The sequence below is a fragment of the Anolis carolinensis genome, chromosome 5 (genome assembly GCF_035594765.1).
Source record: "Anolis carolinensis isolate JA03-04 chromosome 5, rAnoCar3.1.pri, whole genome shotgun sequence".
NCBI lineage: Eukaryota > Metazoa > Chordata > Lepidosauria > Squamata > Dactyloidae > Anolis > Anolis carolinensis.
Window position 1 is genome coordinate 15,980,124 of NC_085845.1, and position 14,824 is coordinate 15,994,947.

General features: G+C 36.8%; 1 protein-coding gene across 4 annotated transcripts in view; it reads right to left on the reverse strand.

Moving 5' to 3' along the window:
• lin54 (lin-54 DREAM MuvB core complex component) overlaps positions 1 to 14,824 on the reverse strand; it is a 35,932-nt gene that overhangs the window by 14,206 nt on the left and 6,902 nt on the right. For 3 of the 4 annotated variants that reach the window (XM_062981569.1, XM_062981567.1, XM_062981568.1), the window contains 8 exons: positions 10,015 to 10,079; positions 8,484 to 9,202; positions 6,611 to 6,731; positions 5,898 to 6,043; positions 4,409 to 4,567; positions 3,802 to 4,018; positions 462 to 538; positions 159 to 356 (listed from right to left, as the gene is read on the reverse strand). In XM_062981569.1, the coding sequence (XP_062837639.1) occupies positions 159 to 356; positions 462 to 538; positions 3,802 to 4,018; positions 4,409 to 4,567; positions 5,898 to 6,043; positions 6,611 to 6,731; positions 8,484 to 9,167 (1,602 nt within the window). In that variant the 5' untranslated portion in view covers positions 9,168 to 9,202; positions 10,015 to 10,079. The remainder of the gene's footprint in view (positions 1 to 158; positions 357 to 461; positions 539 to 3,801; positions 4,019 to 4,408; positions 4,568 to 5,897; positions 6,044 to 6,610; positions 6,732 to 8,483; positions 9,203 to 10,014; positions 10,080 to 14,824) is intronic. The other variant, XM_062981570.1, reaches the window with a different exon arrangement.

Here is a 14,824-nt window from a genome sequence, read left to right on the forward strand (position 1 = left end):
CATGGTTGTTTTGGATCTTTTCATTTTTGCTGCAGGTGATATTAAACCAATTTATCATATAAACAAACTCTCAAGTTCCCTGAAGCAAATTAAATAAAAGCTTCATACATTCCTTGTGCATGATTTTGGTCAATTTCATTCTTCCATCAACACCCTACCTGTGTGACATATTGAGCCGGAAGAACTGCATATCCCACATTTCCTGCACCAGGAGCTGGGGCCAGGACAGTTCCTGGGGGAAGGTTGGTGAGGTTTGGTTGGATCTGTGGCAGTGGCGTGGCAGGCATAATGAGTCTTTGCTGGGGCTGGCTTGTGGTCACTATCTGTGAAGTTGTATTAATCGGTTTAGGTGCCACCTGCAAGGGAATGAAAAGTTTAATGACATCACCCCTGCTGAGAAAGTATTATGCTTTTGAGGGAAATTATTTTACACATATCAAGTAGAGGTACACAGAACTTACCTGTTTGACTGTCTGCGTTGCTGGAACTATTGGGACCGACATCCGCACCGGGGTTGCATTCACCACCATTGGCTTAGCTGTTTAAAAGAAACTGCATGAGGCACAATGTGCAGTATTTGAGACAAACCATTTAACTGACAAAAAGCTTCTTTGGTTAGCCAGAGTAACATGTTATTGCCCAAAACTAAGTGTCTATTAAATAGCTCCACCCTGATTCATCCCAATATCACCAAGAAAGGTTGGCTGCCTTTGATCTACCATGATGTCACAGTATTGGAAGGCAGAATGGCAAAAGAGTTATTTTGTTGGCCAGGCAGAATGCCCTTCTGGATCTCATTGTAGGGCCACAAAATAAATGGACCGAATTCCTTTGTATTTTGATAGTAATGAAAGAATTCTAAAGTGTATTAATATAAGAGAGACCTTGACCAGATGGTCACTGTGTAGGTTCCTCTCCCAGTAAGCTCCCAGGCAAGAAACCACTACCTGTGGGAAACTGCAGTCCAGCGACATCGTCAACTGGAGAAAATTATTCTTTAGGAAAAACGAGTTCCGAGGTTGTTCTCAAATTTCTGTTTCTGACTTTGCTGTCCAGCCGTGGCATATATCATGTCAGCACACGAGGCCAGTAAAGACTATGAATAAAACCCTCCCACATCTTGTCTACTGCCAAACAACTCCAAGCAGTGCCAAATGCCCATTCTTAATGAGAAACCAAAGGTATAACTTTGTGAGAAGCTCTTTATCTCATGACTTATATCTTTTCTTCTGGACCTGCATTCTTTTACTTATCTGAGAGACATTAACGAACTCAGTTTTAAAGGAAAATACATCAACAAAGCCGCAGTTGCAAGCAGCTGTAAGCAGAGAGTTCCCCACTAGCATCTCCGCACTTTAAAATAAAAGCTATGTAAATTTGGAAGGTTAGACCTAATAACAACTTCACGATTAACAAACAGTTAAAGATTGCTTTATATTCTTTACCTCACATTTAACCTCAAGAGTCTGAGACTAATAGGAAATGGGTATTTCAACTGTGAAAGGGAACTAGAAAGAACTTGCATGGAAGACTTAGCGTGTGTTTAAGCTAAATTAATGTCAGAAAATCCTTGATGTTTTAGATCAACTGGTAACTTAGAAGATTTCAAGGCAAATGGCTTTTAAAGAACTGTGAGCGTTTGTGGATCAGCAAGAAACAATCAGATTAATCCAATTTTTATCAATTAAGGATAATTAGAAAGGACTTTACAGCTGATATGAAAGAAAGTGTGTAACTCTTTGGAAAAGCTGACTGGGGAACTAACTCTGATGAACCAGAAATCCGTGAATCCAAAACTTGGGGCAGAGAATCAGGCAGAACTAACAGAGAAACGAATGCATAAGCAGGAGGAATTTTCAGAAGTACCAGCACCATATTTTAAGGAGAAAGAGAGAGGAGAACAACAAGAATAAGTTATTCATGTCAAAATATATGAAGCCCTGGCTAACTTTTGGGAGGTTTCATATAAAAGTTCCACCTAGGAAGCTGTTATCTATCAACTGGATTCCTATATGGCCAAATAGAAAAACCTGCACAGAGATGTGGTGGATAATGTCGTAATATTGCTGATTCATGATGTGATTCTATAACTGAGCATGATGGGGATGAGATACAGGAACATGATCAAATGCCCGGAGAAAGAAAATATGGAAAAGAGAAGTTGGAAGAATTATGAGAATGGCTGATCGAAATTTGTGATTGCATTGTCAATTTGATTAAGGTACATAAGGAGAAATATTTGTCCAACTTTAAGAAAGATTGTTTCTTGTTCTATTACTTTGTTATGATAATAATAGGGGCAAATGTTACTTGTAAGATTTATGAATTAGAAAAATGTCATTAAAAGTAGAAGTATGCCTATATACCACCATATAAAGAGAATAGATTAATAAAAAATATAACCATCAGAAAAAGAGAGGTAGATTTGTGGTTGGTTGGTTTGTTTTTTACTGTTAGTTTTGTGTATGCAAGTATATTCATGTTTCATTTTTGTATTTAAAATCTGTATTTTAAATAGGTACTTAATTGTAGTGTTTATAGTTGTACTAGGTTAAATGTGGATGGGTAGTTTTTAAAACATATAACCTTAAAAAGACTTGTTTGTAGGTTCTATGATTCTTTTGTAACTATGCTTTTCTGAATATAAAATTATTTTTAAAATGAAGTATATAAATATATAAGACAAAATGAGTTCTAAGTTGATGCCATTATCATGCATTTTAATTAAATTTAATTCTCAGTATTTTGCAAAAGGTTGTACCTCTTTTTAAAAAAATAATTTTTATTGAGAGGTTTCCAAGCAACACCATACATTTCTTATTACAACAAAGATTGTTGTACCTCTTGAGACACCATTTCTTGTCAAGGACAAAAAAGTTTTATTTTTATACTGCTGAGAAGAGGGAAAAAGGGCTTTTTGCTATTGTTTTGAACACAGTGAGGAATGAAGTGGATAAAACCCTAAGGAGAAGCACACTGTATGGCAAAAAAAATCTTTGTTCTGTTTCTATTATTCAACCATTAATTCTCTTAACAGTGAGAACAGTCAAAACAGTGTCACGGCCACATAAAAATTAGTAGGAGTGTGAAAACACCAAGACATGAAACATGCAAAAAGCCTTTAAAACTGGACTCAAAGACAACATTAGTGGCTGAATGAAGTCAAGAGATGCACTTTAGTCTTCTATTCATCAACTGTGTATTTGCGAACAATCAAGCATTGATTGGGCTTCAGTACTATTATAAAAGCTCGTCATACTTTTCATCATCACATCAGTTTAAAATTATATACATACAAACAAAAGATGTCTCAGAATTTTGTATATAGGGAAAACATCATGTACAACAGTTAATCCTAAATCAATGAACTAATGGATCTTACATGAGTGTTCCACTTACTGTTTTTTCATAAATTGATCAGTGAATCTAGCCTAACTAGGACTAAAAACTGGATTTTGAGTCACATCGAATGGAACAACAGACAACACAACAATCAGATTGCACTTAGAAACCACCTCTTACAGAAATTCGTTGTGCTTTGTAAAATTAAGTGTAAAGCATACAAGTCACAGTCTTAAACTGATTATTTGACAACTGAACAAGGCATATAGGTAGGTTTGGTACAAACTTTTCTTTGGAAAAAACTACAGGCCGTAGTATAACTACTCACAGATTAATACGTTTTCATGAAACATTAGCTGATATTATTTGAAACATTAGTATTTGAACTTCTTAAATACATTGAGGGTTACTGTTTGGTTTAATTAAGGGCACTACTATTCAATTAACTATGCTACTTACCTTGCTGAAGAGGTGCTGTGCTGGTGCTGGGGTTCTGAGTGGCTGGTTGTGCAGAGCTGCTGGCTGTTGTGGCAGTTACAAGTCGGACGTAATGAAATTTGCTTCCAGGTACCTGAATCTGCTGGACGTTGGGTGCTGTTGCCAAGGGAATGATGGTCTTAAACTGAGACGTGCTCACTCCACCTACAGTCAGGGTTTGTACTGCAGATTTCACAGCCTGTTGAAGAACAATAAAGTTCTGTTATAGAAATGTATTTTAAATTTTTATTGTTGGAAAATAAATATTTCCAATGGAGCTGGTATTATTTACCTTCACACTTCAGATTAAAGTACAGATATATGACATATATGCTTCTATCTGCCTGTCTTTCATTATGAAATACATTATAATCATATTACTAGGCAAGAAAATACATTATATAGCCAATATACATATTATTTTGGAAATAACAAAACCAATGCTCTCTAAGTTTGCGATTAACTGTTTTCTCAGCTGTATTTCATTTGAGTATTTCAAAATAAAAGCAGGAATAAGGCTTTCAACAATATCTGTAACAAGACACAAGCCAAAAGAGAGGCTCTCGGACCAAGTTATATCAGTGCACACCTGAGCAGTTGTACTGTTTGCTACAGCTTTTCCTGGAGAAGATGGTGTTGAATGCTGCACTGCCAGAATCTGCTGCCCCAAGGCAACGTTTAGTGGGACACCGACTGTTTTCTGTGGGGAGCTTGGAGGTTGTGAGGCGACTGACACCACTGTTAGCTGCTTAACAAAAATTGAAGACCTCAGTTAAAACACTTTGTGAAAGACAGATCCACACAAATACAACTCATTCAAGTTCAGAATGTATACATCAGACAAGTACACAAAATGACCTTTAGTGCTTTTGGTGCTGTCAGGGCAAGACTGAAGACAAAATAAGAAGGAAAGACCACAAAAGCAGAAGTGCTGATTTGAAACATTTTGAAGAAAGTGAAGTGGTACCTATGACTCTCTAAAGAGGAGCAGTTACAAGAACATTAAGTCCATTTGCTTCTCATAAACAGTAACATTCAACATTTCTCTGTAAATTAACCTGATAATCTAAGGTGAATTTAATTACAGAATCATAGAGTTGGAAGAGACCTCGAAGGCCATCCAGTCCAACCCTCTACCAAGAAGCAGGAAAATTGCATTCAAAGTATCCCCAACAGATGGCCAACCAGCCTCTGCTTAAAAACCTCCAAAGAAGGAGCCCCATCACACTCCGGGGCAGAGAGTTCCACTGCTGAACAGCTTTCTCTCACAGTGAGGAAGTTCTTCCTAATGTTTAGGTGAAATCTCCTTTCCTGTAATTTGAAGCCATTGTTCCAATCTTGCTCCCTCCCCACTATGACTTCCCCTCATACATTTAAACATAGTCATCATGTCTCCTCTCAGCCTTCTCTTCTCCAAGCTAAACATGTCCTGTTCTTTAAGTCACTCCTCATAGGGCTTGTTCTCCAGACCCTTTATAATTTAAAGTAACAGTTACACCATACTGACAAACATGGAAAGGCACAGTGCATATGTCTTCGGGATTTTGGTGGGCTAGAATTTAATATTAAAACTGCTAAATACTAAATATACTAAAGCCATCTAAAGATTGATGTAGAAAGCAATGAAGTTGGCCACAGCAAGTACAATGAATAACATGAGCAGTTTCCCATGTTCATTCAGTGTCTGAATTAAAAGGGTTTATCAATTCCAATAAATTCTAATTAATTATTGTACTGTATATCTATATTGTAAGTTACAGCACTTTAAGCAACAGGATTTATCTGCACTAGGAAACCATCCTTCCCTATTCTACTCTAGGGTTTTTTGCCAGTCCAGTGAGTTGGTTTTAAGTCCAAATAGACTCATTCTAACTTTGACCAAAAATGAGATGATTTTAATCTTTAAGGTGCCAGAGATAATTGCTTTTGCTGTAACACACTAAGCAGAAGTTAGCATCATGGTATATGTTTCTCAGTTGCAATCATTTCAGACCAATACTGGAATTAGTATAGGTGTGTATGAAAAATATATATAATTTTGCATTATTCATTAACACAGAAGGAAAAATACAGTTTACCTTGTTGGGGGATTTCAAGGGAGAAATTGCTATCTTGTTTGGTGCCTGCTGTATAGCAGAGCTTATAGAAGTCCCAATAACTCCACTTTCTGAAATAGTTACAGTCTTTGGGGGTGTTCCTGGAGTAGTGTGAGAAAGAACTCTACCTGAAAGGAAAACGTCAAGAGAGACATTATTGTTAGAGTGGCTATCATCTTTCCAACCTAACTTACAAGGCAGGAATGGTAAACAGCCTATCAATTGACTATTCTCTTCTCTTGTGTAACTTAACAGACATGTCTTGGACTTTCTACTTCAGCCTAGTAGTAACCATTAAGATACCATCTTCCCAAACCTAAACTGCCTAATCAGCCATGAATTCAAAGCTTCTCACCATGCTGCTGCATCCTGACACTATACAAGTTAAGATAACACTTTGTAGGCAATACTGGGTGACTCTTACTGCTCCATTTTCCTCCTTGTTCCCCGTCCTATTTTCACTGAAAGTACATCTGCAAATATACAAGATTGGGGTTATCAATTGGCCCTTAGCACATCAAATTTCACTCTGGAACTCAAGAGGAGCTTATTCATAGGGATTTGGAAAGCAGTGATGGGAAGGAATAGTGCTCTTGAAAACCCCCCAGGACTATCCAGCCACATCTCTAACTCAACTGACATTCACACCCTTGAAAAACAGCACCATGCAAGAATATATAAATATATATAAAAACCTGCAATGATAGGTGACACTTGGGTTGTCTGTCCTGTAACTGCTTTGCTATTGATGGGTTTTGTGAAGATCAACTTTGTTATTACTGGGGCTGAGGTTGGTGTCCTAGTTTTCTTAGCAATCTGAAAGAAAGAAAAATCCAACAACCAAGTCATTCTTTTACAAATTTTTTTCTTGAGCACCGATACTGAATCCCTCTTTAGATTGGGTATAATTTTGCAATTCGAGTTTGAGAAAATGGAGGAAGGGGAAAAAACAGAAACAAAGGGAAATGTATAGAAATCAATGTGGCATTCCTGAATTCATGTGATCAAAATAGTAAACATACATTACAAACTGTTCTACACCTGTCAAGTTTTATTGTGTCTTAGAATGAAGGGGGTGATTTAAGTTCACAGCTATTTTTGATGTGATATGAACAGCAGAGCACCACTAGGGGAGCCAAAATACAAATCTAGCCATTTATGTTTGAAATAGCATCCACTAATCCAACAGTTTGGGGAGAATTATCCTATCCGCTGTTTAAAAATGCAGCTACTTCTATATTGTTGTGCTGGCAAAACCCACCACAATATTTAAAATGGTGGGCAAATGTCTATCACCATGACAACTACACCTACGCATGTATCTTACATTTAAATATATTCCTTCCTAATTGTTTTCAGCTTCCCTTTCCAATAACTACTAGTCTCATTCTGCACTGCATCCCAACCAACAAATCTGAACACAGTTCCAAATCATTTCTAGTTATCACAAGTGATGCTGATCTTTTCATGATTTTTGGGAGACATAATTGAACTCAGTCCTGGTGTTACCTATTTATTTGTTATGTGCCTAACCCAATCTAACAGCACATCTCAGAACATAACATAATCAACAAAACAATTCAATAAAAGAACCTAAACAATTAAACTGCAAGTTATAAAAACCATCAGTATAGGCTGACCATCACCTACATGAAATGCTTGGCGTTTTTGGATTTTTCACATTTTGGAAAATTTGTATTTACATATACATACATAAGGAGATATACTGGAGATGAGCCCAAAGTCTAAATATGGATTTCATTAATATTCATATACACTTTATGTGCATAGCTTAAAAACAATTTATACACATTATTTTTAATAATAAAAACAAACTGAATTTTGTTTCCACTGTGACAAAGTGAAATTTTAAATAATTAGAACAAAGTTTGTGTACTCTGAACCACTTGAAAGCAAACACATCACTCTTTCAGCCACCAATGTGGACAATTCTGGAGTATTTCAGATTTTGGATAGGAGATGCTCAGTTTGTATAAGATCTGCACCAATAATCCAAGAACATAAAACAAAGTTCAAAGCTTTGAGTAAATAAAATAGTCTTAATTTTATGACATAAAATCAGCATCAACACCAAGCAGGCCTCTATGTCAAGCCTTCTCTTGACATCTCTACATGTACATCGTTTAAAGAGAGATGCAGAGAACACTCTCAGCACATCATTGCATTCATAGAAGTGAATAAGAGGAAAGGTGCCTTGATGTACCAAATCTATATATATAAAAGGGTAATGGAATCACGGCACCGGACAAAACAACTAAACTAAATGCCCCACAATCTCAAAAATTGACAGCACAACCTCTCATCCACGCCTCTACGTTCATACAACAAAAAGAAAAGAAAAATAAAGTCCTAGCCACAGCAACGCGTGGCCGGGCACAGCTAGTTTATTTAGAATAACCCATTATCCTGATTTGAACCCAACTTTATATCTTCTTGATATTCAGTGGCCTCTTACCTGCCTGACCTTGTTCCAAGTACAACAAAAGGAAACTCCCATTAAGAGAACAATTTTATCACAAAGCAGATATTAGCATAACTTTTCCTTACCTGCACTGCTTTAAGCTGTTGTGTCTGCAATACAGAGGACTGGGTGGTAGCATTTACTATCTGGCTCCCTGGAGTCAAAGCTGACATGCCAAGGACAGGCTGCACCTCTGCCCGTCCTGCAATTGTTACCACTTTGAATTGCTGTGCAGAGACCTTTGAGTCGCTTGTTTGCACCTGTGATGTAGCTTTTTGAGACTGTGAGAGCTGGCTGTGGGGCAGAGTGAGAACAATTGGCTGTCCAGGCTTCCCCAAAGTTGTTACAATGAGCTTTTGTCCTTCCTGTTTTATAGTCTGTTTGCTAATTGTTAAGTCCGTTGCCTTGTTTAAAATGATCTGATTGGCTGATATAGTGACAGGTGTCTGTGTACCCAGTTTTTGGAGACCACTTTGAAAGGGAGGTTGTACACTCACACCCGTTTCTGTTTTTGCAACAGGAGCATTGCCAGTGACAAGGCTCACACAGTTGCTGGGCACTGTGACAATCTCGGTCGCAAGGGATGATGTAGCAGCTGTAGTAGAATCACCAACTAAGGTTACATTTGTCACTCCTTCCAGTTCCATTTCCATAGGAATACTCTCGCCCACAATTACAGCCTCAATGTTCTCATCATCTTCTGGGGTTATACCCGTGTCCATGATTTCTTCTGGGAGCAAGCTGTTAACTTCTGCCGATACCACCTCCATGTTGTTAGTGTTGGTGGCAGGCCACAGATGATTCACTGCAATGTCAATTCAAATGAAATTCTGGTTTTATGCTCCAAAATAGTATGTAAATGAGAGTCATGCGTATCATGGTAGAACAGCGTATAACTGAATATATATACAGAGCAATTACAGCTACAAAAGGTGCCCCCAAACTCAGTACTATGGATGACTAATAAGGACTTTCATTGAGAATACTGAAGACATGAGATCAGCCACCATATCATGGGTAAGTAACAAAGGGACAAATCAAGAAGCCCCTGATTCAAATTTCATAGAATGATGTCACCTCCTTTGCATCCAGATTGCATTGTGATTCATGTCTGTCAGAGATATAACATTTAATGGAACTTCAAGGCAGTATCCTTATATCTAAACTATAGTGTGAAAACTGAAAAAGAGATCACATTGCACCTGAACATAAGAACATTCCTTCTCAGAAACTCCCTCTACAAATACCATCAGAGCTTTTTAAAAAGCCTTTTGTACAAAGCGGTGGTGGAGCAGTTGATATAAAGTCCCTATAGGATATATCTCATTCGCAAAGCCCAAGGTGCCCTCTTATACCAACATTGGTATTGTAATGAAAATTAACAGCAGTAAATGATCATAAAAGATGTCAGGAGTTTGTACAAGCAAGTAGAAATAACTAATTATGAGATTTAGGGAGAACATAATATTCGGTGTTTTCGCACTTACTGGGGAGCATTTCAGGAAATATTTAGTACAAGTAACTCTAGATTAGACACTATCTGGCCTTTGCAGCTGTTACTATGACGCATGAAATTCTGAAATACAGAAAAATAACAGTTGTATGTACTCTCAGTACCTGAAATCCTTTTAAATTATGTTCCACATCAGACCACCTCCAGTAGCATCATAGTACAGCACCATCTGTTCAGACAAAAGAAGATGAGGAAATGTCATAAGTGACAGAACGCTTCTCTTTATAAATCCAGCCATGAACATTGACAACAAATGTTACAGCCTGAGGATTCTTCTTGCTACCTGAGTTGTGCATATTCATAGTATGTGTGGAACACCCCTTTCACAAAATTGAATTTCAAAGCCCCTCACCACAGCAAATTTTCAAGAGCATATAGTTGTGTCAAGAAATATCCCATTACAGGAAGAAATAAATTATTTCACCAGCTACTACAAGAACACAGTATGGAGGTACAAACTACAGTAGCTGACAACGTTAACATGCCACTTTAATTAACTATTTAAGAACAAACTGGGGACAGCGATGTTGAAGCAACTGGTAATATTATTTTTCTATTGAAAATAGCTGTAGAAAATCAAAAGAACAACCCAATTATTCGATATAGACTCTTACTCTTACACCTAAAATAATTATTTTTATAACATTTATAAAAAATTACTAGCCTTCTGAAGGACTTAACTACCTTCTTTTCTGCATGCATCATGAGCGGGGTACATTTGATGACTGACTACAGAGAGGAATGTCTTAAAAAGAGACTCATATAGAGGCACAAAAGGCAGCCTCCACTAAGAGAAAGGAATTGTTTCGCAAACTCACCTAATGTAGGCATGCAACAAAATTATGTCCCCAACCAAAAGTTTAATTACACAGAGATAGGATACTTTGATAACCTTTATGTTTGCTAATCTATGATTTTTTTTCACAGTAGCAAACTGTTTGCATCACATTAGCTTATCTTAGCACACTGTTTGGAAATTACTAGCATAGAATGTTAGGGTCAAGTCAGCATAAATCATCATCATCATCATCATTTAATTACTTATTAATCGCCCTCCATCCATGATGCTCTAGGCGATTTACAAGATAAAATTGTAAAGGATAAAAATACGTACATACAAATATTAATAAAATTAACATAGATTAAAAGCTCTAGTAAAGAGCCAGGTCTTGAGTGATAGGGTAAAAGGCCCTAACTCACGCATGGCTCTCATATAGGGCGGCAAGGCATAAAGATGTCAGAAGATTGTCTGGTGTAAATCATTGTGTACTAGAAATGCAATTTTTGTTACATCAAGAGGAGTTGAGACGATGGGCCTTGTCTCTTCTCGTTTTGCCCTAATTCACCAGCATCTTTATGTAAAAAACTAATGCTGGAGATGAGAGAAGAACATAGCTCTTCAAAACTGCGTAGGTGCCTAAATAGACCACAGCAAGGCCATTCATGTAAAATTCCCATGCATAATTAAAGGATTAGCACATTAGAAATAGCAGTCCGTTTATTCTAATGCACTAATGAAATACTGAAGGTTTTGTTCATTACAAAGCTTCTTTATGGCTCTGTTTATACCACTTTAGGACTAATAACCAGAACAGACCACAGATAAGCAGAGTTTATTCATCCATGAGGCACAAATAGGAGGGAGCGGATTTCCCATGATTATGAGTTGAAAATAACACTGTTCCCCACTCCACAAAATACAGAAGACACTGCTTGTACTGAAATAACTATGGTGATTTAAGTTTTCCCTTCCTCTTGTCACAGATCCAAAGACTGTTCTGAGTGAGCCCATGTACTTCTGGCCCTCAAACTCAGTGTCAAGGTGATACAAAATGCAATCTGTCATAGTTCAAAACAGCTATCACTACACTAGTGTTTTAAATATATGTGTGTGTGAAGGAACTGGACAAAACAAGAGACAGATTACCTAAAACTGATCTGACAAATATTTGCCCTTTAAATGCTACAGGAAGTTGGACAACTCTATTTTTCTGAAACTACTTGAGCTGCAGATGCCTAAAAAATATAAATATGCAGAATGCAGTAGTGAAAAGAAACTGATAAGATGTGGACATGATGCAGGAGACAGAAAACAAATGTTATACACAAAGAAAGGAGGAAGAGACAGGGACAGCTGCCAAAAATGTACACAGCATGGAGGAAACAGAACCACTTTTTTTAAAGCCAATGTTTTTAAAATCCTATTTCAGGATTTTAAAAACATTTTTAACAATATTAGGCTGGTTTGGGGGGAAAGTACTTTTCCATGAACCACTCAGTTATACAAATGTGTTTATAAATAATTATTGCATATCAATTCTGTATATAAATAAAATATGTTTTATTGTTCTGATGCAATTAATGCTTTGCTTTGGTGCAATTAATGCTTTGAAAATATTAGCTCAACCAGTTAATTGAAAAAAAAAATCATTAGCTTCCAAAACACTATTCTAAGTAGACAGGAGATAAATCACTTGCTATTAAATCACAGCTATTAAAAACAGTCATAGTAAAGTTTATGGCATTGAAGATTATCATTTCAAAAATTCATTTTCAATTCAATAAAATAGTATTTTAAAACAATACTTCTATATTTTGAATTTTTTAAAAATATGATTACATAGATCACTTATCAATAAGCTACTGACTACATTTAAACATCTTATAGATGGTAAATTTCATCTATATCACCAAACTAAGAATAACCAAATAAACAAAACTAATGGCAGCTACAAAGTTGCACACAGTACATTCCAGCATAATCCCTCAAATTACTAGGATTCATTTGTAGAGATTGGTATTGCTAGATTTCAACTGGCAAAGGGCAGTTTGCCACTGACAACAGATGGCAGACTCTTAGTGCTAATAAAAGGGTATTTAAATTCAGTGTGAAAGTATGAACCTAAACTGATTCAACAATAATTCTAAGATAGAACACAGCAATTCTCCATTTCTTCTGTGGGCTACATTTCTTAAAATTTAACACTGTCCTAATTCTATTCAGTATATTTCCAATGTTCTGTACTATTAGCAATGGAGGAAGTACAAATATAATCTTCACTCAAGCAGACAGTTTCCCTAGACCTGCATTTTATGTCACTGTCACATAAGAGTTGTAAATAATATTCTTGACTTCCAGCCACTTATCCTATACAAGAAACAAAGTACTGTAGCTGTACTGGCCATGGAGCAAAATATAACAAAATACAAAATACACAAATCAGCGATCATGTTATTGAGCCAAGAAAATACACAAAATACGTCAACCAAGCTTTTAAAGCTTCGGTGGTTTTTACATCAAACGAAAAAGGTTAAAATCATACTGGAGAAGAAAAGTGATGATGTTTTCCTCAGCTATTATTTCTGTTGTCAACTAAGATGGCCTGGAGGGATTTCAATACGGACAGAGGGGAGTCCCCTTCTTGGTCATTTGAAGAGGGTCATAAAACACAGGCAATAAAATGTGTAATCCAGCAGAAGCAAAAAACAAACAAATAAAACTTCCAGGATTGTACATTATTACATTAATACCTAATATTCCTCAAGCATCCTCACCTGAGCCAAGAATTTAGCATTTTGATAATGCATCATGGGTCCTTATATACCTGACATTTTACATGCTCTTCATTGGCCCTTCTTGTAAAAAAACCAAAAAACCTTCACAGAACAAAAGTGAATGACGTGCTACTTCAGGTTCCATCATAATCTGAAATTCAAATACCAACGCAACATTATAGTGCTTTCAGAGCTCCCATATGACCTGATCATCCTTCCAAAAGAAAAACTCCTCACATGCATTTTGTCAATTTATATTCAGTTAAAGCAGGTCTGGCTGATCTCAGTACTTCTAGCTCAGGATGCAAGCAGGCGAGTGTCAGGTCACTGGAGGACGAAAGGCTGCTATTATAGAAATTCTCATACAAGAGTGATATGATAAATATCTATATTCTATTATGTCAACATTTTTCACGTAATATTTAGGAAGAGAGTAGTTTCCTCCAGACTGCATAATGTATCAAAAGGATGCAATATGTGTTACTATATTTTTCAGGCAAAATGGCACTTTTCTATCAATTCCTGGAACCAGTTGGAATGTTTTCCTTTCATTTAATGCTGCTAGATCCTACTACGCAAGGAACTACCTTCCAGACATGCCCTATATCCCAAGATCTGATCCCAGGTTTTCTGCTTTATACTGGATTACATGAGTCCTCACTGCCAGATAATCTGAGATAAACAGAAAACCTGGGATGAGGTCCTGGGATATAGGGCCTGTCTGGAAGGGCACGAAGTGCTCCGGCTTTCTTGATGGAAGCAAAAATGGAGCTAAATTAAATGTAATGGAATAAATATATGGACTACAGTTAAGATCAATTTTCATGCCAAATTTAGCAGCTTTCCCCAACCTGCTGTCCTACAAGTGTTTTAAACTACTGGCTATGCTGACAGATGAAGTCCAAATATTTAAAGGACAGACGTTAGCACATTAATTCACATCATTATCAAAATGTGTCTGATCTTTACACAAAGTAGTACTATAAAGTGACAATGAGTATCACAGTGGGTCCAAGAAGGAGACACATGAGAGACTTCCCATGGAATGCAATATTTTAACAGTATGTAACAGGCAAAGATAGAACAATCCAATGCAATAATATTGAAGCTGCTGTGGAGGCCGCATGATTCCAACCCTTTTTACATAGGTAAGTAAGTTTGTGTGTACACCTACAAGTGACCTACTGACTTATGGCTGAATTCCATAGGGTTTTCTTGGGTAATAAATACCCAGGTAGTTCTGCCAGTTCTTTCATTTGAAATATAGTCTGCAGTACCTCGGATCAGCTGAACATACAGCACTGAAGAAGAGCTACCTTGCAGTAATATTTAGCCAAATTTAAACTTTACACATCTTTT